Source organism: Diabrotica undecimpunctata, unplaced genomic scaffold (assembly GCF_040954645.1).
Source record: "Diabrotica undecimpunctata isolate CICGRU unplaced genomic scaffold, icDiaUnde3 ctg00000602.1, whole genome shotgun sequence".
Taxonomy (NCBI): domain Eukaryota; kingdom Metazoa; phylum Arthropoda; class Insecta; order Coleoptera; family Chrysomelidae; genus Diabrotica; species Diabrotica undecimpunctata.
In genome coordinates, this window is record NW_027311910.1 from 59,807 (window position 1) to 86,550 (window position 26,744).

A 26,744-nucleotide genomic window follows, 5' to 3' on the forward strand; every position below is an offset into this window, starting at 1 on the left:
TTATAGGCTGATCATATAGGACACGATGGTCATTCTAATTGACGTTAATACTTAAACTAGTTGCTAGGGGTTTATGTTTACAGTCACTTTTGTGAAGAGCTAGGCGCTTACTAAGTCGTTGACTTGTATGGTCTATGTATATTTTACCACATTCACGGGGTATACCGTATATATATACAAGAATTACTGGAAATCACCTAAGATGGGCCTCTAGTATTTCTTAAAAAGAAATATGATATTAAGTACATCTAATTACTTTTTAATCATAGGATTTTTTCTTTTTGTTCTCTATGTGCCAGAGTTAAAACACACCAGTAAAAGATGACAACAAAATTTTTACTATTTTTACCTAAATTTTAAAGAATTTTAAAATGTATTTTGTCCACTATTTTATATTTTATGTGTGTGTTATTAATGTTGAGTGTCTATGCTTTTATAAATAATCTCAACGATTAGTAAGTTGCACTGAAGATTTGTGATATTTTATAAATATTTACACTTTTTCTTATTACAGTGTCTTGAAAAAGGAATAAAACCATTCCGAAAGCAAGACAAAAAGTCATAAGAGTGTTTCATTAACATCCCGGCCAATTTTCTGATTGCAACCCTAATAAACTTTGTTGTTAGTACATATATATATATATATATATATATATATATATATATATATATATATATATATATATATATATATATATATATATATATATTAACAATATATATACCAATTATTATTTACCAAAAATACTGTTAAGTTGAAATTTTCTTTTGGTGGAAAGGTTCCGTCCGTACGGATTAACCCTTTAAGTGCAGGTAAAAGCTCCAGTAATTACGATTAATTAGTGATGTAAGTGGTTCCTTTCGTGAAATCGTGTATCACATTTAGGCCAGCATTCGGTTTGTTTGGATTACACAAAATCAATCGATATCCCGCCTCTCGAAGTCATGTACGGAATGTTATTAGAGAGCGTGGCTCATTTTATTCAGGTAATTTTTTTGTTAGTTCATTAGTAAATTAAATAGGAGTAGGTTAATTAGTGTTTTGTGTGTGTTTTTTTTTGTTTTTATCTAGTGATAGTGCAGTAGGTAGTTAAGTTACAAGACCTAAGCTATGACTATACTTACGTCTATATTCGAAATTTTCATAATTTGTTTTAATACTACATTTAATATTAGAGTACCTACGGATATAAAGCATAAAGAAACACAAAAAAAGCGTAACAATTTTATGAAAAGAAAAATATTTTATTATACAAAAAAAAACATGAAACTAAGCATATAAATTTTGACAAACCATTTTTTTACGAAAATTAGTCTCAAATATATTAAGTATATAATAATTTCTAAGCTTAGCTTGAGAACTAGTAAGTACCTATTATTAATTTAAAAATAAATTAGAATAAACAAAGAAATAGATAACTGAAACAAAAATGATTAAACTTAATTTTTTTATCGACATAAAAAAAAACAAAATATATCATTTTTGTTTAAATCATGAAAGAACTAAATAAGTACTTATTTAAATGTTCCATCGACAAATTTAGGTGCATGCCACTAAAAACATTTTTATTATAGCCCAGGCTGTGGCGGAAAAAGTACTCTATAATCCAGGAATTTATGTAATGTGGCCTACGTTATAAAGGGCAATCTCAAGAGCAGTCTCCCAGTTCATTCAACAAAAAATTTTTGGTTATTGTTTATTTATGAGCGTTTATAGGTGCAAAATACGTATTTTTTGAGTTTTTTTCATTTTTTGCCTAAAGTAAGTGTTGGGTAATGGGTAATTTCTGTATAGATTATGAAAGTACTCTAAAAGACCTTCAATTTGAGCCGGTATACGTTCAATTTAATTTATTTGTTATTGCAAAAATGACGAATGAAGGTCAAAATTAAAAAAACGTAATATTTATTGCAAAATTGCCTTTTTATTTATTTCAAATGTATGAAATTCAAGCCTATAAAATTACGAATTGAATGAGCCATAGTAAGCCTAGATCACTTAATTTGTTGCTGAGATACGTTAATTAGTTTATCCCACGACCTTTAACTTTGAATGCTCATAGAAATGCTCATGAAAATCTACTGCTTTAGGAAGAGAATGAAATAACTCTTATATAGATAGCTCTCTATCATTTTTTTTGGCAATCCTATGAGCATTCAAAGTTGAAGGTCGTGGGATAAACTAATTAACGTATCTCAGCAACAAATTAAGTGATCTAGGCCTACTATGGCTTATTCGATTCATAATTTTATAGGCTTGAATGTTATATATTTGAAATAAAAAAAGCAATTTTCCAATAAATATTACGTTTTTTAATTTTGACCTTCATTCGTCATTTATGCAATATCAAATAAATTAAATTGAACGTATACCGGCTCAAATTGACGGTCTTTTAGAGTACTTTCATAATCTATACAGAAATTACCCATTACAACACTTACTCTAGTCAAAAAATAAAAAAAAACTCCAAAAATACGTATTTTGCACTTACAAACGCTCATAAATAAACAATAACAAAAATTTTTTTGTTAAATGAACTGGGGGATTGTTCCTGAGGTTGCTCTTTATAACCTAGGCCACATTACATAAATTCCTGGATTACAGTGTAAAATCACCCTTTTTCCCCCACAACCTGGGCTATTAATTAAAAAGCTTCTTTCAACGTTCACACTGGTTATCAATGCATACGTATACTTTGTCACTACTGGACCAGGACCTTTCATCTTTTTTTCAAAACTGTTGATATTTTGGATCGACTCACCTAATAACATTTGCTGTTTCCCCAAATATTTTATTGTTTTACTTACAAAACAAAAGTTGCTTTTGATAGAAGCAAGATTAGTTTATAATTGTTTCACCTAAAATATCTTGACAATCTTTTATCGATTTGCTAGTAGTATTCTAAGTTACAATACGATCCATTTTAAATTTTAGTTGCATCTAACACGTATCCCACCAAGTTACCACTAGTTCAGGCGATAATTGAGTAAGCAGGCAATCTTTTCTAAAAAGTTGCACCCTTAAAGGACCTGTAATAAAAATTACAGGTCCTTTAAGGGTGCAACTTTTCAGAAAAAAGGTACACCCGTAAAGCATTTTATAAACTCATTAACAAATGGAAATTGCAGCCATTCAGGTCGTGTGCTAGAACCGTACAGTAAATTAGGTTTGGATAAAACATTTAAAGAATATGGTGCAGCGTCGAAAAGCATTAATACTATTTTATTGGTGGGCACAGCCTCAGGAAGATAAAAATTTGTTAGTTCATTCCCAAATTTTGAAACTATATTGTTATTTATTTCGTCCACTTCTTTTGATTGTGGGCATATTTTTCCTTCTAGTTTTCTTTTTTTTTAAGTGGTTCGTCATGTTAGATTCCGCCTGGTTCCTAGGCTTTATATCGATTCCTTGAACCTCGTTTCCTTTAACAATGGGTAGAATGCTAACCTGGCCCATTAACTCTCCTCTTTTATCAGGGCTAGGGACCGGCTGTGTTGATATGTGTCCGTAAAGAATTTTTTGCAGACACGTATAGACATGTTGGTTGTCGTTAAGAAATATGTATATAAACTGGACAAAATTAACGCACCACTTTAAATAATCTAAATATTTACAATATGAACACAAAATAAAACTAAGTTACATTGAAATAATAATAAACACCTACAAATAAGTCCAACATGACTTTATCATGACCTTAATTTGCCTTATTATTTCTTTAAAAATTTGTTTTTGCCGGAAATGCGTAAATAAGCTAGCATAACTCCAAATTGCAAAAAGGAAAAAAAATCAGTAAAGTAACACAATAAAATGCAACTGGGTCAACACTAATAACGTGTGGGCCCTCCTCTACTTCTTATGACTGCATTTATGCGTCGAGGCATGTTTGATATCAAATTTTCAACAAAAACTTGCGGTATATTCTCCCATTCTACGGGTCTCCGACTTCGAATCTTTTTTTTGAGATAGTCCCATAGATGCTCTATAGGATTCATGTCCGGACTGCTAGGTGGCCACTCTAATAATGGAATATCAACATCATTTAGGTAGCCAACAACCTGTCGAGAAACATAAGGACGAGCGTTGTCTTGCATGAATAAAAAAATAGGTCCAACAAACGGAGCAAAAGGCATAACATGTTCGACAATAATGTTGTCTAAGTAATAATGGGCATTCATAGACCTCGTACGTATGGGGACCAACTCCGTACGAGCATCAAAACAAATTCCCCCCAAAAAATTTTAGAGCGACCACCAAAAGGTACTTTAGGAGAGATATTGCAGCTGGTAAACCTTTCTCCTCGGCTTCGCCAGACACGCTCACGACCATCTGGAGCTTTTAGGCTTACTTTAGTCTCATCGGGGAAAAGTACTCGTTTCCAATCATCGATGGTCCAATTTTGATGCAATCTTGCAAAATTCAATCTCTGAACCCTGTGTTCTCTGGTAAGCAAGGGTTTTTTAGCCGGTTTCCTGTTGCTCGATTCTGCTTTATGTAAACGTTTTCTAACTGTTCGAGATGATATCGCGACATTTCGAACATCAGCTAGTTCATTTTTTAGCAAATTGCTGGTGACTCTCTTATCTCTGAGAGCACGTTGTCTCAAAAAACGATCATCAATTTGATTAGTGCAACGTTTTTGCCCTTGACCTGGTCTTCGATGGTACGACCCTGTTTCATTATATCACCTCACCTTGCAACTGATGCTGGAATGATGTCTTCCTAACAAACCTGCAACGTATCTCATTGAATATCCTTCATCTAGGAGAGTCGATGCTCGCACTGCCTCCTCCATTGACAAATTTCTTTGTCGGTTCATTTTTTTATTTGATTTTTATGCAAATGAACTTCTAAACATGCATGTGATAAAAAATATCACAATAAAAAGCTTGTTTCTCACAAGCACTTTGCTTTAATCGGCACTTTTTATGAAAAGTTTAACTCACTTTTAGTCTAAAACGAAGTTTAATACAAATTATTGTTAAATCAAGACTATTATTAGCTTACGTAACAACTGTCACTGTCAAATAAGGTCCATAGGCAACTTTTTGCACAGTAAATTATCAATAAATAAAGAATATTGAGAAAAATATGAGTGGTGAGTTAATTTTGACCAGGAGTTTATATATATACGATTTTGCTTTTGGAACCCTACAACAGTTCCTTCCACGGCGCTGCTTAATATTCGTAGTGCGAACGAGTCCTCGAAGGTAAATGTTTTGTTTAACATTATCACCCAATCTATAAAATGACTTTAAAATTAAATATTTAAAATTTAAAATTAAATATTTCAAATTTAAAATTAAATATTTAAAATTAAGCCAAAAGAGCATGAAAAACTGGTGTCAAATAGCTTACTTTTACATATTTCGTTCATATTTAAAAATAAAATATTTCTGCTTTTATTATTTACGATGGCTTTATGAAGTTCTGTTTTGCAAAATGACTATTACTTACATATACTTATGCCCAATTGCCCATCTCGCTATGCAGACTCAAGGACGCTGAGACCCTCAGGGTTCCATAACGATGTCTTCTATAACCGTTCATCATAACTTTGCTATGTTAGTTACTATATTTACTACTACAGTTTTAATTGAAAATACTATATATAAGAGTTATCAGTTAACACTTTAAATATAAGTACTGTACATTAGAATTTTAGTTAAAAGTTTTCTCTTAATGTAATTTAAGCTGGAATATGGTGAAGATGTTTGGACCGAAATCAGAAAAGCAGCCAAATGTGATTATCAAGTATTTAATACGCACCAGGTCTATCCTGACAATCTTATTAGCAATCTGGCTGTAGCAGCTGCCACAGTTTTGGGTGCTTCTTATGACAGCTTTATGAACTTCTACGGAAGATGCTTTGTGAGGTTCTTTACACACTTGGGGTAAATAGTTAATTCATTTATAAAGTGTTAAATATTTTACAGATATATATGTATATATATATATATATATATATATATATATATATATATATATATATATATATATATATATGTATTTAAGCTAGTATAAGGCGTATGAGCACCAGTCGTTAATCTCTCGTGTTTGAATTGATAATCAACACAGTTTTATGACGTCATTTCGGCTTCCCATGGCCTCATCAGACACTGAGACTAAATACAGTGTCTAATGAGGCCAGGGGAAGCCGAAATGACGTCATATTACCATTGACCAATCAAATTGTCGTTGATTACTAAGTAAAATACTATAGATTGATAAATTGTGCTCTTACGCCTTATACTAGCTTTAATACATTAAAGCGATAGGAAGCTCTTGCTAGAAGATACAAACTTTAAAGCTGGTAAAGTTGACAATTGGTTTTTTAGGTATGATATTACTGTCAAAGCTACAGGCAGGTACTTCACAGATTTCTTGGAAAGCGTGGATAATATTCACACTCAGTTCCGTTTCACTTATCCTAAAATGCAGAGCCCTTCGATGTACTTGACAGATATTGATGTTAACGGATGCGTGTTGGTCTACAGAAGTGGTAGACAAGGATTCACTCAGTACATTATGGGTAACTCGTATTTAAAATTAATTTATCTATCTTTTAATATTCAGTGACACTTTTTTAGGATTTAGCTTAAAATTAAACTATTTTCTACATAATACATTGTCTTTGATATTTTCATGCATTATTTTTAGGCCTTTCCTCTCAAAAGTTTTTACAAGATCTTTATCTTTTTGAGTAAGTGTCCAAATCTCGGACCCATTCGTTAAAACTGGTATTATTAGAGTTTTATACAATTTAGTTTTTGTACTTCTCGAGATATTCTCATATTTACAGAAGGTTTATATGTAGTAAATGGAAACACACTGCCCAAGAATTCTATTTAAAAATAGATTAGAAGAAACATACAATGGCAGAGTGGATCACGTTGGGCAAAAATAAAAAAAAAATAAAAGCTTTGTTTACTGAAGATATAAAAACTATGAAATAGAGTAAATGCAATAATAAGATCCCTATAAGATATAATACTAGGAAAGATTCACGAAAGACGTTGAACACGATTGAATATCATTAAGATGAAAGTCAACATGAATATTGAAATCAAAATCAATCAAAACTATCAATAGTTCTTATAAAAAAAAATGACCATTATTTCTCTTAACATAACTATCGCTGTCCGCACCGACAGGAAGTATTCCTTTCTGTCTTCGTTTTTTGGTAATGTCTTCTTCAATTACTGTTTTTCTTTTTTCTTTTCTTGTTTCTCCAAATTGCTTTCGTTACTTGTTTTTTTGAACGAGTTTTCTTCGTTATTTTTGTTGTTCTTTCTGTAGTAATGTCCATTGAGAACTCTTCCTCCAAGATCGTTCTATTACCATATTTTCTAGCTTTATTCTTTTTCAAATCTTTTGTTACTATAGCTTCATTTTCTTGTAATAAGGTTTTCAGTTGAGTCAGCGTGAATAATTCGCCATTTAGAAGTAATTGTTATAGCGAATACCCAAATTTTGAACTCTCTCTTGCCTCTTTAGTCTTCATTTATAAATTTGTCCGTACCTCTTAATTTCTTTGTTTCTTTGATTACCTCGTTGTTTTACTCCAATTTTTGAATTCGATGAGGATCGGTCTTTTCCAATTATTATTTTTGACAACAAGTCTTCGTATTTATATACTATATTAATCTGTATGTAGTTCTGCTTGCAATTTTCTTAAAATTTCAGATATCTTATGTTATCTGCCGTTCTTTCTTAAATTTGCAGTATTGTGTGAAGTTCTTGATTTTTTCTTTTAAAACTTTGTTTTCTTCTGTTAGTTCTGCCACCTCTTTAGTGATTGTGTCGATTTTGTCTTTTATTTTTATGTTAGGTATGTTTTTCCAGTAGTTAATTATTATGACACTCTTGATGTAGGCTTCATAAAACTTTTGATTTTTTTTGGATATCACTTTTCTGAATTTGCATTTCGGTGGTTGAACGTTACTGGGTGTCTATGAACTACTTAGCGGCTGCTGATCTATTTAACATGTTTTAAAAGTAAATCAAAGTTTGTTAAATATAAAAAAACTATCTGAAACATTTTTATCAATTCTTTATTGTTATTACTTTACCAATTTTTAATTATATATATTTTAGGCCAACTAGTGCAGGTAGCTAAAGATTTTTATAATCTAACGCTTAATGTAAAGGTACTGGAAAAAGCATCTTCAGCTAGTGGGAGTAGGAACTATGTTATTGTAACTTTTAGATTGAATTTTGATAACAGAGCCTACGTAAGTACATAAGGAAATTGCTAATTAGATCCTAAATTAAATACTTAAGTAAAAATCAAAACTTATTACTAAAAACCTTGATTTTGTAGTTTATAATTGCTGGACCAGTATATTGGAGTTCTTTAGTCATTGTTTTCCTTGGGAGAAGGACCCTTGGAGAAGGACTCTTTCCTAAGAAGTTATTGAACCTACTCGTTTTTGGCCTTTTCATCCCAAAATCTTTACTGGATTTTGTACAGTGATAATACCGGTCTCATCAGTGTTATAAATGCGATCTTGAGTTTTATACTTATTTACGTTTTCCAAGTTGAATGCGGTAATTCTATTCAGACTTGTAGCTCAGGCTGGCATAACCTGATCTGTGAATTTCGCTTCTTAAATAGCGCTAACCATCTCTTCCTGTCTTTTTTTCTACATAAAAAATATGTTTTATGTTATTTTTATCGTCTTAGGTGAACACAAGCTTCCAAAGTTCATCTGAAGATATACCAAAAATTATTTGGGATAATTTTAAATCGTACTCCGTTAATTCTGCATCCTGTTTCTTTAAAAAATACAGGCTTTTGGCCCAACTTTCCTTTTTTGGCTCTCCTATTTTAATTCTCGTAATATCAACTTTGGTATAACAAAACTTCCCTTATGTTTGGTCCAGATCCCACAGCTTCTATTCTAAGGTGCCTTCTCCATTACTGAAGGTTGGCTATAACTACAGCAAATTGCTCTCTATCTTGAGCTATTCTTAGTATCGAATGTGTGTCCATGCCTGTCCAGTCTCTTAAGTTCTTCAACCAGAAGCATTTTTTTTCTTCCTGGACCTCTTCTTCCTTCCACTTTCCCTTCCATTATAAGTCGTAGGAAGTTGTATTTTTCTCCTCTGTAAATATATCCTAGATAACTCGTTTTTCTGTTTTTTACAATATTTAGGAGTTCTCTTTCAGTACCCATTCTTCTTAGCACCCCGTTGTTGGTCACGTGCTCTGTCCAAGAGATCTTCAGCATCCTTCGAAAAACCCACATCTCAAAGGCTTCTATACGCCTCATACCTCTATTGCAGCTATTAATTGGCATTCTTCAAAGCTGGATTTATTGTGTCTTCTATGGTAAGTTCCTGACATCTGAAATTTAAAATACTACAAACATTTCATAAGGTGAAATCCACGCTGCCTGAAATTACCCCACTCCAATTGTACGGAATTGCTTAAAATGTATTAACGATACCCAAATGGGAATTATATGTAAATGATGTAAAAACTGTATATTTTAGAAAAAATACCGGACTGCTCTTAACTATAAAATTTGTCACTTACGTCGAATAATTGCCAAGTTTATCTATAAAGGTATACCTTTGAAAATTCATAACATACTAAATTTTGTGCATAGCGTCTCTAGCCAGACGAAGACAGCGGGAAGTGATGCTTAGTAGAGATGGACTTGCACAGTTTATCACAATATGTAACAGTTTACTAGTAGTTACTTTGTTGCGCGGATTTACCCACTGTGCAGAACTCCCCCGTTATCCTATGTGGAAAACCGCTAATTGTACAAAAAGTCAAAGTACAGAGATTTAGGTGGCTAGGTCACATCACTCGAATGCCAGAGAGACGTTGTGTAATAAAAGGTGCTTTTTAGAAGATACGGAGGTAAAAAAAAGAGAAAAATCACGAAAAAGTGGTTCGTAGCAGCCAAAGGAGATTTGGAACATACATGAGTGCAGAAGTGACCTGTAGCCTGCTAAAATTGACTCCCCAAAAAAAGAACAGTAGCTTTAAAGAAAGACCAAAGAGAGTGGTGTCGAAAACATGGTTGCAAAGCAATACCTGTACATTATTGCAAAAAATATACATGTATTGATGTATTTAAGCATTACCAAAAAATTTTTATTATTTTGTACGGTTTTTATAATAAATAGTTGGTTTCTATTTTCAAAATACCGTTTTTTACTAATAGAAGGTTGAAATGCATTAAAACTAAAATGATCTAAAAATTGTACCAGTTGTTTCAAAGTCTTCTTTTTTTTTATTTTTTTTTTCCAGATGCTTCATAAGTCACGAAAAGAATCCTTTCATAGAAGTGGCTTGTTGAAGTCTTTTTCAAGCGAGATCCTCTTGGAACTCTTTCCATTTTGCTTAATCATCGACGACCAAATGCACATTGTATCAACAGGTAAGAAATTTTTGGAAATATGGAAAGGAACAGAATATTTTTACGATAAACCTTTAACCAACTACTTCAAGTTACGGAGGCCTAAGGGTATATCATTTACATGGAAAAACGTAAGTTAACACAAGCCTTTACACCTGCTTTTCGTGGTTCTTCATTTATATTATATATACAAATTTTGCTAGTTAATCGTCATGTATTCTCTTTAAACAATCAAAACTATTTTTTTGGTACATCCCCGTTCTTATTAATATATTTTTCTACTTTTTGGTGGGTAGATTGCTTTCTCCTCGTTAAATCTAATTTTTTTTTATCGTAAAACAGACTTAGCTATACTTTTTGTTAAGTTTTGAGATGAGTTTTGATGCACTGTGATATAGTTTTTTTATCAATAAAAATGTTTTTTTAAGTTACCTTCACAATGGACCACCTAAGTCTGACATCACAATAGGCGCGGCTTAGAAAACCTTTTCCAACATTTCCAATTCGTATGTATTTGTCCCATAAAAAGTTAAAAATATTGTTTGTTTTTAATTGTTTAAAGAGTAAATAGATAAGAACTTTTGGTTATGATTATTCATTCTGTGCAATTTCTTATTATTTGTTAAAAGATAAATAGAGTTTTCGAAGCTTAAAAACATCGAATTGTTAAACCATCCACCGTATAGCCCCGACCTTAGTCCCAACGACTTCGTCACGTTCCCAAAGATTAAGAATTCAATGCGTGGACAGCGATTCCAGTCGCCAGAAGAAGCCATCGATGCTTTTAAAATAGCTATTTTGCAGGTGTCAACCGAAGACTGGAATAACTGTTTTACCAACTGGTTTGAACGTTTGCACAAGGGTATCGATCTTGGTGAGACATAATTTGAAGAGCAATAAAGTATTTTAAGTCTATATATTTTTTGTCTTTATGGCTATATACAAAACTAAAAAGACAAATATCTTAATACTTTGATATTCTTTTCTATTACTATTCACAAATTAACGAACCACAAATAATACCAATCGCACAGAGTGAATGTTCATAACCAAAAGTCCTTATTTATTCTTCAAACAAATAAAAAAAACCAATATTTACAACTTCTTACGGGACAAATACACACGAATCAGAAATGGTTGTAAACGTTTTCTACGTCTTCTTCTGTGACGTCAGAGCTTAGGTAGTCCATTGTTGAAATATTCATTTTGTAAATTACTTTCTTAAACCTATGTTAAGTTGTGAAAACTGTCGATTCATCAATAAAGACCATCTTATATGTTTAGATTGACTTTATATGTTTCTAGACATTAAATCTACAGTCAGTGATGTTTGAAATGGAGTGCAATAGAGGCGTGCAAAACTATAACGACGTACCTGAAGAGGGCGTTGCTGCTAATGAAGAACCAGACCCTTCTACTCCCAAAGAAATCAAAAATATTATTCTTAAAGGTCAAATGAAGTATATTAAAGATATAAATGCGATTATTTACCTATGCAGTCCTGTGTAAGTAATTAATTATTCCTGTAAGTTGGTATTATGCTGTGGTTACTGTTTTAGAATCAATGATTTGGATGATCTTACTGATCAAGCACTGTACCTGAACGATTTGAATCCGCATGGTTTAAGCAAAGAGTTGGTACTGGCTGGATGGCAGCATAACTCGAAGTAAGTACCCTGATTTGATTTTGGTCATCATCACTGCACAAGACACAAATTTACTTAGTTTTAAACTTTAAAATATGATATTGATTTATATTAGCCTTTGTAGATTATATTTTTTTCTTGAATGAAAGGCTCTTTATTATTCTTTCTCCTCCTCATTCTTTGAGCCCTTGTCAGGGCGTGGTGCTACTCAATATTATTAGCTTTGGCTGCGATTCTGTGCCAGATGGACATCTTCATGTAGAAATTTTCCCACCAGAGACTTCATTTGGTCTGCTCATCATGTTAAAGATCTTCCTCTTGGTCTTCGGCCTTCTACCTTTTCTTCTACTACCAATACTTCCATGGTCCTCGTTCTTCTAGGTATGTGACCGAAGTAAATTAGGTATGCTCGATTTACTTTTTTAAATCTTTTATATGACAGGTTGTTTCTTTGTTTCGTCTATGATATATGAATATGACCAATAGAATTGGAGGAAATAATCGTAGACCTATGTAGAGTACTGGACGAAAGATCTGTGTCGAGAACTGGACTAAATAACAGAGGCCTGTGTGTAGTAGTGTATGAAATAAAGGGTTTCCATGTCAAGCAGTGGACGTTCAATTAGTGAATAGAAGAAGGTGACATTAGATGGAAAAAACAGATAACCCGACGAAAAAAAGAAGACGAAAAGATGTCACTCGAACACCTGAGCAGGTGCAAACATCAAAGTATGCCGACTTTTCCCATGGTCGGTAAAATTTTCCCAGCCTCAACCGCCGCAACCTCTACTACAGCAGCAGAGTATGGGACACTTTGGCCAGACAGTGTGACGTCACTGTCCGTAAGCATTGGATCTACATTACCGACCAACGCGCAACTTAGCATGATTCTGAACCTTTAGTCGTGACCGAAACCATATAGGGGAGAAGGTAACGAATACGTTAACACAAAAAACAAAAATGGCGGAGTATTGCCAAAAGGACATTAAGCTTGTAACGGCTAAACGGCTCAACGTACAACAACGTGCAAGATATTGTCGGAAAGGGGAGGAGCCAGCCAATACGTAGACATAGAAAAAAAAATGGTGGCGTATTGCCAAAAGGACACTAAGCTTGTAACGTCTAAACGGCTTAACGTAGGATGACGTACGAGGTATCGTTGGAAAGGAGATGAAAAATGGGGTTAAACGCAGTATGTGCCGTGCGCATCGGAGTATGCCAAAAGGGCATTATATGATATCTTCGTTTCTATTGGTCATGTAGACGTAGAATTCTTCTATATACCCACATTTCGAAGGGTTCAAACTTACTTCTATCGGTTTTTTAAGAGTCTATGCAAGAATAGCAATGGTATAAATTAGGGCATTGACCAACCTGAGCTTAGTGTTCTTTGTTATTGTTTGATCTTTCCATATTTTAATCAGTTTAGCTGTTGCGGTTCGGGTAATTGCTAGTCTACGATTAGTTGACCTTTGTTGGTTAGTAGGGTACCCAAGTATAAAAATCTGTCTACCACATCGAAATTCGCCACTTGGTGTATGTGCTGTAGAATATTATTTGCTCTATCTACGATCATTATTTTTGTTTTTCCGGTGTTGCTTAGCCGTTCAGTGATGGTAATCATTTCGATTTCATTCGCTGCTAGTATACGTGTGTTATCTGCGTATCGCAGGTTGCTGATTTTTCTGCCTCTTATAGTGATTCCTTTATCCCATTTGTCTAGTACTTACTCTCAATATATATTCAGAATCATCATAATTAACCTGTATGCGTCCACTGCTGGACATAGGTCTCCCTCAGCTCTTTCCATCTGTCTCTGTCTTGTGCGGCTTGCAACTAGTTATTGCTAACACGCTTCAGGTCGTCAGTCCATCTACTTGGTGGGCTTCCTTTGCTCCGTATTGCTTCTTGTCTTGGTCTCCACTGTAAAATACGTTTTGTCCATCGGTTCTCCGATAATCTGACAACATGTCCTGTCCAATTTTGTTTTAACGATGCGATTTTTTCGATAGAGTCTGTTGTTTTTGTTCTACGACGTATTTCTTCATTTGGGATTTGGTCTCTCAGACAGACACCCAACATCTGGCGCTCCATAGCCATCTGAGTCACAACACACATTGGTCAAAGATTTTCCTTTATTTACCCTCCATATGGGTAGATCCGATTTAAATACATAGTTTAATTTACCAAACGCTGCTCAGGCTAATTATATCCAACGTTAGAGCGTATATTTAAAATATATGAGTACGTCTGAGCGCATCTCCTAAATCGCATCCCTTAAAATGGCAACCCCCGGTTGTAAATGTCAAACGGTTTAAGATAGGATGACGTGTGAGGTATCGATGGAAACGGGATGAAAAATAAGGTTAAACGCAGTATGTACCGTGCGCATCGGAGCATGCCAAAGGGGCATTATATTGTATCTTCTTTTCTATTAGTCCGATCATGACGTATGAGGGCCGTTGGAAAGGGGAGGGGACAACGAATACCTTGAGGTAAAAAACAAAGGTGGTGGCATTAAATGGGCGCTATAACGTATCTTCGTTGGTATTGGTCTAATTTTGATGTATGGGGTGTCAAATGAAAGCGGGGCGACACAAAAGCCAACTGTCAATTCTTCTTGACATGATATTCGACGCAGCACATGATATTTATGTGACAGTCGACGCAGAACGTGACATTCGACGCAGGACGTGATATTTGACGTGAAATGACGTGAATGTCACGTCATGACATTTCACGTCAAATGACACGTCTTGCGTCGAATGTCATGTCATTCACGTCATTTTCGTCCTGCGTCGACTGTCACATAAATGTCACGTCCTGCGTCGAATGTCGCGTTCTGCTAGGCACTATATGGAAACGAGGAAGAATTGAAATTTGGCTTTTGTGTCGACACCGCTTTCATTTGAGACCCCATACGTCAAAATCAGACCAATAGCAACGAAGATATGTTATAGCGCCCATTTGACAATGCCGCCATCTTTGGTTTTTGCCTACGAACGTATTCGTTGTTCCCTTCCCTTTCCAACGAGCCCTCGTACGTCTTGATCGGACCAAAGGAAAAAACGATACAATATAATGTCCTTTTGGCATGCTATGATGCGCACGGCACATACTGCGTTCAACTCCATTTTTCATCTCCTTTTTAATGGTATCTCACACGTCATCCTACGTTAAGCCGTTTGGCATTTACAACCGAGGGTTGCAATTTTAAGGGATGTGGTTTAGGGGATGCGCTCAGACCCCATATAGACTATCTACTTATATGTTGTATAATAATGGTGATAGTATGCAGCCCTCTCTAGTTCCTTTCTTTGTTTTGAACGCATCTGAATATATTCCTTGCACTTTAACTTTGGCTCAGTTTATATTATTAGGATTCTTTAAATTTTTTACTTTCTCTAAGAGAAAAAGTGACCTATTTCAGATTTCGTATAAGTATCTCACAAAAAATTTTTTACACCTCTGGATGTTGAGAGCAGTATTACGTTTTGCATGGTCTCATAGTTTACTAAAACCCAGCTGTTTAATTTTCTTTAGCAGTTTCTTTGGAATGACACCAGTAGTAAAAAAAATAATAGGTATTATCTGTGTACTTTTTATTGTCTATTGTCTCCTTATTTGTATCTTAAGATCAATGTACTTGACCATCTTGTCACAAATTATTATTGTAAGTTATCGCCACATTAATTAGTGTTGTTTGTCTCGTTAGTTTATTAACTAGGGTAAGATTTGGTTTATTATGTGACACTGGTGGATCCGTGAGCACAGTATGGTCCCAGTAAAGCTTGTAGTTGTCATTCTCAGACATACTAAAGTCGCAGTACAGTTTTTAGTTATTATTCTAAAACATATTGTCAACGATGTTTTAGAACTGAAGGTCTTTAATGGTATATTTCAGAAGTAGAAACCATTTGTTTCGAGAAACATCTTTTCTTATCCTGATATCAACCAATAATTCCATCCCTAGTTTAATTGGTGTAATGTTAGGTATACATATTTTAAGTGCATACTTTGACTGCTCTGGCACATTCTGAGTATAAGGCTTTTACAGTTTTATTGTAATCTTTAGTGGTACTATTGTTTTTCATTCACAACCACAACTTTAATACTATGGTGTGAAGTCGACAAGGGTTAAATGAATAGTTTACTATCTTTCTATGCATTTTTGTATCAGCTGTTTAATAGAAACTAAAAAAGCGACTAGCTCTGAAACCATCTTGATCTTCTGATTCCTTATTTTATTATCCAATTTGATGATTTAGTGCTCGTCCATGAAGCCATGCTATAGAACATATTACACTAATCTGTAATTTTTGCAGTCTGTACTGCTTCCTGTATTATAAATTAAAGATATGGTAGCTTTATTCCATTTCTAGATAAGTTTAATAATCTTTATTAATTTATCTGGATCTGCTTTGAGTAGTTTGTTACTTATATTTCCTAGACCAGCTATTCCTCAGCTTCATGACATATTTTTTCGTCCTTAATTAGTTTTTAATCTTGTTTTAACATTTATTATTAATTATATAGATTGGAAGTCATGTTTGACAAGGCCGAGCAACGTTCTGATGAGCTAGATAAAAATTATAAACTTTTGGAATCCTGGAAGCAGAGAGGAGACGAACTCCTTTACTCGATGATGCCCAAAACTGTGGCCGATCGATTGCGATCCACCGAATCTTCTTTATCTACTTGTGAAGTAAGTATACTATCCGTATAATCTTCATTGTCTATTTTTGTGAAAGATACAGGTATTTACAGAAGCGATGATAGGAATGGTACGTAGATGTCTAGACATATTGCTTTTATCTTCTTCGTAAAGCAGGTACACAACGTAGCTTTTTGTTTTGGATTGATATGTTCTCGTTGTATAATGTAGCAATATGAGCAAACAGAGAAAGTTATACACCAAAGTACAACAGGCATCTGTGATATCCCCCACTTTATTCAACCTCTATATATTCTTCTGCAAAAAATTTGGATACGCTGATAATCTAGCTGTAAAACATAAGAAGTTTACAGCCATCGGGAAAACCCTAACAGACAATTTGTCTTCTTCTTCTTATGGTGCCCTATCCAATTAGTGGATGTTGGCGACAATTCTGGCATACTCCTCTCGGTCTTGTGTGGCTCTAAAGAGTGTATGGGCATCGAGGTTTGTCCATTCCCTTATATTTTTAAGCCACGAGTATTTCTTTCTTCCGATGCCCCGTTTTCCTTCTATCTTTTCTTCCATAATAAGCTTTAAGAACTGGTACTTGGAATTTCGAAATATATGACCCAGATAAGCCGTTTTTCTTCTTTTTATTATTGGCAGCAATTCTCGTTCTCTTCCCATTCGATTTAATACTTCGATATTTGCTGTGTATTCTGTCCAGGGAATTTAAGTAGTCTTCTAAATACCCACATTTCAAAGGCCTCCAATAGGTTCATCCATGGACGTATAAACACAGATGGACTCAGTTATTTACATAAAAATATAAAGCCAAAATTATTTGACTAGGTCACATTCTCAGCACCTTCAAATGTTGTCACATTTTTTTATTAAAATATCTTATTCACGTATCGCTGAAAATATTACTATATTTATTTTATACTCTACAGGTGCTATCAAACCAAAATAATAATTTATTACTTATATTAATATATTTAATTGTAATGAAAACATCAAGTGTGCACATAGTGTGCATATCATTTAATAATAGCGTAAAAACAGATATCAACCAATTATTTTATATGTAGAAGCACTGAAACCTATTTATTAATGGCAACTGTGTTTACATTTCTCTGTCTTATGGCTCTACGTCAAACTTCAAATGCTGTTCCATGTCATCTCCATGTTTGTTTACTTTTTACCCAAGATGAGGAAAAGTTGTTTTTCGATATTTTGGCTGTATTGTAAGTGATATTTGTAAATAGTGAAATAAACAAATTATAATAATGGTGCTACAGTTTTGCATTTGCAAAAAAAAACGAAATATTTACATCCCAATGTCTCATTTAATTTGTAAGTAGTTTGTTTACATTATTTAAGATGAGGAACTGAGGAAGCCTGTGTGTTTACATTTTAAAATATGTCTTTCATAGGCGTACCATTGGGTTTATTCATATTAATTAATGTATTGAACAAGATATTAGTTCATGAAATTTCATGACATTTTTAAATTGTAAGTAGACATCATCTGATTAAAAAAATCTGTTTAGTAGCTTTTTAATTTAATATTTCTCATGAATTAACAATAAATTAGTGAAATGAATAAAACTCATTTATTTTTCTATGTAGGTTTCCAAATAATATTGATTAATGATGAAACTTACTCTAAACTTCAACAGAGAAAACAGTATAAAAACCTTTCAAAAGCATCCTTTTTGGTTATTTAAACTTGTAAGGAAGCTGAAAAATATTTCAGATTTTTTAATAAATCTATAAATATCTACAACAGACTAGTTAAAAACCTTATAAATATTTTGATTAATAAAACCATACAAAATGTCCCAAAATCAATCTATCATCATTTTGGTGACCATATGTATGATGAAGATGCAATCGATGGTCACTCTATGCAACTTTTAAAATTGGTTCTTGAGAAATATTTTAAAATTGGAATTCATCATGAAACGAGGACTATTTTAGATGCTAACACCGTGCGCATAAGAAGCGTTCTTACTAAGACTGTTTTATTTCGTAATCAATAAAAATTTATTTCTATACCAACGTCTTCTATTATGTCTATTTACCATTTTTACTTTAATATTTCTGTTCGGTAAATAGCTTTCCAATAATTTATACATTTTCACGCTTACTTTAAGTAGGTATATTTGCAAATAATTTTATGTCAAATGCCAGCAAGAGCTTTGGAATGATCAATAAATAATTTTGTAGCAGAAACCCTTACTACGTGGAATCTATTGATATTGTATTAAAACAAATTTGTCACAATTTGAAAAAATATGTTTTAACACATTATCAATAAATATAGGTATGTATTTAAATTTGACAAATGTATATTTTTTAATTGTTTTTTTATCGTAGGATTATTTGATACCTATTAAAAAATTAACTTGAGCTCAACTATATTTTATTGTATTAATTTTAAAGCAAATAAAATTGTTTTTTATTTTTTCTATAAAAACGTGTTTTTATACATTATTACTACTTCCAATTATTAACGTCTGAATAATTATCCCCGTCAGTAAAAATTCAAGCACGCTTATGCTCATTGAGGAAGTATCACAGTCTATCGATACCCGTTTTACTCCCCTTTACCTTCTTGTCCAGGAATATCAAAGCTTCAAAACAGTGTGTGTTTAAGGTATCTTATTGCTGGGTCCATCTATGTTTATACGTCCATGGGTTCATCACATTGGCCTTTATGGTCCAGGTTTCTACACCATATAGCAGTATGGAGTAAATGTAACATTTTACAAAGCGATATCGAAGCGTTACGTTAACGCTGCTGTTACTTAGTAAGGTTCTCATATTAGTAAATGCTGTTCTGGCTTGCTTAATCCTGCTACGTATCTCTATGTCTGGATATAGATCTTCAGTTATCCAACTACCGAGATATCTGAACTTGGGGACCTTTTGGATGTTCTTATTGTTCACTCTGACAATTTGTCAACTCTTAGTAAATACATTTAAAAAGTTTAGGCTTATATCATGCTAAATAAGATTGAAGCAAGCTGCTTCTACCTAAATAACTGGAAAGAAAACCATCAACCGAACGTCTCTTTTAATAATACTCTGCACAAACACCAAAAGGATCCCAAATACCTCGGAGTAACTTTAGACATAACCATATCTTTCAAGAAACATTGAAAATGCCGCCTTCAAGTTAAGAACACGCAAAAATATTATCCAAAATTTCTGTGAAGCTTCGTGGGAAGCTGCCACAATTACATTACGAATTTCAGATTTGAGTCTGGTATACTCCTTGGCTGAATAATGTGCACCAGTTTGGTTGAACAGCGCCCACTCTAAATTTATCAACGTCTAACAGCATAGAGCAATAAGGATATTACTAGCTGTATCAGATCAAGCCCATGTTCTGGCTTCTGACCCTAAGCAATATAGCTCCACCCTCTCGGCGCAGACAGAAAGCACTCATAATGGAGTAGAATAAAATGATGAATAACTCTGAACTACCTACCCATACGCATATAATATTGTTGGGTAATGAAATAATACACATTATGTATTTTCAAATGATGATAATGCCATGTATGCCAAATGCGAAATAAATTTGTTTTGTAATTTTCCATATACATATACCATATCAATGAAATTTTGTTATAGGCCTTTGATTCAGTGAGCATTTTGTTCTGTGAATTGGTAGGACTAACTTCAAAAACTGTAAGGGAAACTATGGTTGTTGTTTCAACTATGAATACAGTCTTCTCTTCTTTCGATTCATTAATGGACAAATTCAATGTTTATAAGGTAAAGTCATATAATATTTTAATATTAGGATCAGTTAAACTTGTCAGGTGAATATTTTTGTTATAGGTGGAAACTGTTGGCCAGGTTTATATGGTAGCGAGTGGAGCTCCTGAAAAAACTCCCTTACATGGCCAAAAGATAGCCGATTTGGCGTTGGCAATGATACAGGAGATTAAAAAAATTCGAAACACTGATTCGTCTGAAGTTGACGTTAAAATAGGTAAAATCTTTGACACGATTTAATTAAATCAGTAAATTATTTTACTTAAGTATGAATTGCTCATTAATATCTACTGTATACGCTTTAAAAATTTTTATTTTGAAATTGATGTGATTTCTTTTCCTATCTTTATCGATTCAGTGCTGAACATCTTCTTTATTTATTCATATTTTTTTGTTTGTTTTCTATGACTTTTGTCCATTGTATTGGAAGTATTTTTCGAATACTGTCCACATATCTTGGTGCTGTGGTGATAGAAGGATTTATTAAGTCCTAAGCCCTTTATAATTTATAAGTAAGTATACTAATAATGGCATATGCATTAGAAACAAAACACGACATGCCACAATATAAAGGTAATGTATGCATTATATTCGTTTATTCGTTCTGCATGCTGCAGTGTAAACTTTACATTTTTCGAATAGCTCAAAAGGATAGAAACCGATTTTGTTAAATCATGTTTTGTTGATCGTCCCCACAATAGGTGGCACCTCTTGTAGCTTCCACGACTTGTACGAAACAAGCAATGATATTCGACAACCGTCTGTGTATGAATTTGTATATTTCCCGGATCTCTGAAATAACGTTATAAGATCGTAATGATAATGATACCGATTCATACACAGAATGTTTGACGAATTGTAATGTTACGAATATATATGGCCTTTTAATTCATCTTAGCGATAGCATTGTTTAAATAGGACAATGGCGATAGCAAAGCTTTGTGTTCGGCACCCATTTTGCAGAGGGATATAGTTGAGTTCGAGTTCGTGGTCTCAATTTGTATACGTATCTTATTCTCCAGAAAAACGAGAACAGGCAAACTGCACAGACGTCTCAATCAGCCTACTTCTCGGTATCGAGTGACATATCATTTTTTGCTTTAGTTACTAGATTTTTTACTTCTCTGTTTGATCTTACGTATGTTCGTCTTTTAGGTCATTTGATTGTTTGCAGCCACTTTTAATATGCTTGTTTTTATTCAGAGGCATTATTGAAGAAATTATTTAACATCCGAAAGGATTGAGTGAAGCATTTGATAAGTATTTTCTTAAAGAACAACAACAGATTAAAGATCAAACTGAATTGTGGATAAAAAACCCATTTATTTTTAATGCACGACCTTCCACCATGTCAACGGGAGAATACGAAACTTTTACTGAAATGACATCTGATTCATCATTGCAAACTAAATTTAAATTAATGCCATTAACGGAATTCTGGTGCAGTATAAAAGATGAATATTCTCAATTGTCGCAAAAGGCAATGTTGGTTCTTTTACCATTTTTGTAACCACATTTATGTGCGAAACGGGGTTCTCAGCTTATTTGTCGACAAAAAGTAAATACCGGAACAGACTTGATGCCGAACCTGACATAAGAATTCAACTTTCGTCAATTAAGCCTAACATTAATTATATTTGTGGTAATAAAAAGCAATATCACTCATCCCATTAAATTAGAATTTTAAAGTCCTGTAAATGTAAATTTAACTTCTTTTAAGAAATTTTATGTTAATTAATTACTTTTTGGAGAAAATAAATATTTTCTTCAAAAAGTCTGAGACAATCGTAAAGATGAAAGGTAGACGCCACTGAAATGTTCTATGGGAAACGAATATTACGAATTCCTTGGATTGGACCGACCGTAGAACAAATAATTCAATTTTAAGAGAGCTAAAAGTTCCTCCTCCTCTATCCTTTATCCTTCGTAAGGATGTGGTGACTTTATGGTATTTGACGAACGGTTGCTATCCATTCTTTCCTTTCCTGGGCGCGGTGTGCTGCCTTAGACAGAGAGTAACCGGTAGCGCACTTTATTTGGTCTAACCATCGGAGTGGCGATCTTCCTCGAGTTCTTTTACCATCTTACCTTGCCTTCAACCACCAGCCTCTCCATGCCTTCCATTCGTCTGGTAATGTGTCCAAGGTACCTCAATATATTTTGGTTGATGATTGTGGTAAGCCTAGTTAGTATTGATGTGGAGTTCTGTCAATATTGAGACATTTGTGCGATGTGCTGTCCAGGGTATGCGCATTATTCTACGATATACCCATATTTCAAAGGCCATTATACCTCGTGAGTCGAACTTTTTATTGATCCAAGTTTCTGATGCATAGGTAGCGATAGGATCTTTTCTATCGTCCATCCCTATCTATCCAAAGCGTCCGTATATAAGCGGTAGCGATAAGATAAGCCAACGACTCTCCAGGAAAGTACAACAATTAAAGTACTTTTGACATGTATGAGAACAAACACAGAAAACATGGAAAGACTCATTATACAAGGAAAGGTGGAAGGTCCAAATAGCGAAGAAGATCCCCAACAAGATGGTTTGATCAAATTACAGGAAAATGCAAAAGACACTATGCATAGGTTAAAAAAAATGACCAGAGACAGAGATCTGTGGAGACGGACAATACACGACATAACGTCAACCACTACACTCCCTTCGGGGGGTCAGGATTGGATAGAAGAGAGAGAGAAAGAGAGAGAGAGAGAGAGACGAACCAGGGGTTTCACAATAAAGGTGACTACTAAAAAGGGTTCCATTTATCAAAAAGATTAAAAAACCCTGGTCTACCACAATGAAGTATCCTTTTTGTTTCTTTGGATCCTCCCGAGCGCTTCATAAGATACCTCATTGATTTTATTTATTATCTCTTAGTAAGTATTCTGGACTAACTCAAACAACAAAAAACGAAATACGAGAAAACGCTCAGAAGAGAAAGATAATAAACAAACAACAGACAACAACGCACGTTTTAACATGTTTTTCAACGCGTTTTACATGTTGGAATTACTTTTTAAGGAAAAAACAGGAACTTTGATGTAAATCATTGTCTGTTAAATTTTTATGTAATTTTTTTATTAATTGTATTTAATTTGAAAAACAATACTTAAAAATATAATTTTTATTTAGGGATCCACTCAGGCCCTGCTGTAGCCGGAGTAGTTGGTATCAAAGTACCTAGGTACTGCTTCTTTGGAGATACCATTAATACAGCATCCAGAATGCAGTCTACAAGTGAGGTAAAGTCTTATTTACTTGTCTTATCTATCATATTTAATTATTTAATTAAAATTCTTTCAATATTTCATTGTAGCCTGGGAAAATACACTTATCAAGATATACTCAGGATTTGATATCGAAGCATAAGTACAAAACTGAGAGTCGTGGGCTTGTCAAAGTTAAGGTAGGAATATAATAAAAACAATCAACCCAAAATCTTTCTACCTTTTATCAAAGGCGTCACTGACAAGATCAGTAAAACTCTTAATCCTCTAAACATCAAAACCATCGTCGCTACTTACTCCAAATTGTCCAATCTCGTCAGATCCGTAAATTCCCAATAGAGATCATGGTGTCTACGAAATATCTTGTTTCAGTTGTCCACGAACATACATAGCATAGACTAACCGACGAATCCACAACATTCTATATATGTAAAACACTCCGATACTACTTCAGCCCTAGCCCAGAGTCCAGACAGAGAAAACTGACGCAAATAAGTATCTGCATCTCTTTCTAATAGGACGGGTTTATCGACCACGTGACCTTCCCATTGATCATTTAGGTCACGTGGTCGATAAACCCGGTCCATTAGAAAGAGATGCGTGGACTGCTTTGGGTCAGCTTTCTCTGTCACACTGGGGAAATAAGCCTGTATTGTAGCGCTCAATATATTTGTATGATGTCTATGGGTTTTGTAAAAACATGATATAGCCTAAACAAATACATTATTAACACAGTTATTATTTATATAAAATATAAAAAAATTTGTTTATAGGATACTCATAGCAATATTTATAGCAATAACGTAAAATAATTAGACTATAATTTGTCATGCTTACGGGAAAAGTTTTTGTTGGATGAGGAAAATGTGAAGATTTTTTTCAGTTGAAAGTCAGTCAATAGCTTTGTTCGCGGAAGTAGTTCCAGACTAGTTTGCGAAACTTTCTGATTATGGGTTAATGTCATGCGCTAGCGCAGTTAGTTATTAGTTTACAGGTTTCAATTCTCCGCGAATAATTTTCGGATATTTTTTAGTATTTTTAACCTAAAAAACCATAGGCATATAATCCATATAGACTGACTGCTACCATACAGCCACGTTCCCCCAGTGCAAGAGAGAAAACTGACGCAAAACAGTCCCTGCATCTCTTTCTAATTGGCTGGGTTTATCGACCACGTGACTTTCTCAATGGTCATTACAAACCATCGAGTTAGAATCTATGGAGAGGGCATCACGTGACTAAAAACGACCTCACTTCGGCCATATTGTTTTGCCTACTTTGACAGATCGTATATGTTTATTTACGTTTGTTATTTTTCGAATATTTTTAGTTTTATAATACTTTTATAGAAATTGTAATAATATATTGTGATAGTGAATAATAATGGTTTCTTGTTCTCAACGTAGTTGCAGTGGCAGAAGCAATGTTAATAAAAAATCTTCAGGAATAACGTTCTACAGGTTAGTATACAAATATGTAAACAAAGCAATGGCCCGTACTTCAGAGAATAAATTAATAGTATTTGACTGTATTAATTTATCTTTATGTATAATATATCGTGTTTTTAGTGTTTACCGCGGGATAAATAAATCATAGTTTACTAAAAATGTATTGCACCTTGTAGATTATGATTTAATCTTCTGAATAACTAGTCATATTTTTATAGTAGTTTTAATATTATTGAGTCCGGCCATGATCCCACCGCCATATTGATATCACAGTTAGCCACGCCTACCTATGCCGTTTTTAGTACATACGTTAATATGATCATAGCTTCTCCATAGATTCTAACTCGATGTTACAAACATAGCATATATCACAAATAATTATTTTATGATTTTCAATTATCTATAAAACAGTGTTGTTATTTATGGAAAGTATAAGTGGGAAGGTTAAAAATTAAACTAAATCAAATTAAAATAAATAGTAAAAAATTATTAATTTCGAAAATTAACCAGTTGGTTGGAATTAACCAACAATAAACAAAAAAAATTTGACAATGTACTGTTTCTGTAAGAATAGAACTCTAATCCATAAACAAAATGTACCGGTTTCTGACTGATTATGTGCCAGTTAGAAAAACTCCGCGAACATCAAACTTTCTGTCAAAGTCACAGATTTTCAACACCGTTAACGCTGAAAACGCAACTGAGCATGCGAATCAGTCAGAAACCAGTCATGGATTGTTTCCGCGAACAAAGTTCACACAACTCAAACAGCGACGGCAACATAACAAAACATAATGTTTCTTATAAAACAGGCAATTACCTTTAACTTTTAACGAAGTTTAGATGCAATTCACCCCAACTGTTGCTATACACCCCATTTTACGGTACACGTATAATTTATAATCTCGTAATTGTATTCCTTTTTCGATTAATAATCTTGGTTTCTCATTTTAGGGAAAAGGAAACATGCAGACTTACTGGCTACTTGGACGATAAGTTAGGGGAAAAGTAAAACCAACACTGTAGAATAAATAATATTAAATTATAAAAAATAAATTAGAGTTAGCTGTTACAATAACAAGCGTCTTTTGTATTGGTTTTGATCCAAGAAATGTATCTGTTGACTCTGGTATACACTCCTGGGTAGTTTGGTTTTGCACAGCCCTCGCCCCAAGAAACGACCCCTAAAAATAAAATAAATAAATCAACAACTTTATTAAACATTACGATTTACAAAGCTCGATAGAGAAAAACGAATTAAAAACACGTCTCAAAAGGAATTGTTTAAAATACATAAATAAATATATGTTTGTGGTTGCGATATTTATCATAATGAATAAATATAGAACTTTCATTAACTATAAATTCAAAAAATACCCCTTTCCCTAAAGAACTAATGTAACTTATTATATTTTTAGATATTTAAGAATCTCCAACTTGCCTGAGCCATAACAACTGTCATCCAACCGTTCTGGAGTGCCTTCATAGAAAACGATGCATCTAGATAAAACGGTGTTAATGTAGGAGCTAACTAAGATGAGGAGCTAACATAACTATGAAATCGCTCTTGTACCTCTTGAGGTCCAACAC

The 26,744-nt window shown here is 33.6% G+C and overlaps 2 protein-coding genes across 2 annotated transcripts in view; one reads left to right on the forward strand and one right to left on the reverse strand.

The window, feature by feature from the left end:
- The first annotated feature begins 874 nt into the window (after nt 1-874).
- Nucleotides 875-26,240, forward strand: LOC140431250 (soluble guanylate cyclase 89Da-like). Its single transcript, XM_072519186.1, has 13 exons — nt 875-987; nt 5,696-5,895; nt 6,340-6,533; nt 8,099-8,235; nt 10,269-10,508; nt 11,683-11,882; nt 11,937-12,044; nt 16,560-16,728; nt 20,326-20,469; nt 20,536-20,689; nt 23,612-23,721; nt 23,796-23,885; nt 26,109-26,240. The coding sequence occupies exons 1-13, from the start codon at nt 946-948 to the stop codon at nt 26,148-26,150; spliced, it is 1,830 nt and encodes a 609-aa protein (XP_072375287.1). The 5' UTR covers nt 875-945; the 3' UTR covers nt 26,151-26,240.
- Nucleotides 26,178-26,744, reverse strand: part of LOC140431251 (trypsin-1-like) — a 57,982-nt gene continuing 57,415 nt past the window's right edge. Inside the window, exon 7 of the mRNA XM_072519187.1 lies at nt 26,178-26,338. Coding sequence (XP_072375288.1) covers nt 26,217-26,338 — 122 coding nt within the window. The 3' untranslated portion in view covers nt 26,178-26,216. The remainder of the gene's footprint in view (nt 26,339-26,744) is intronic.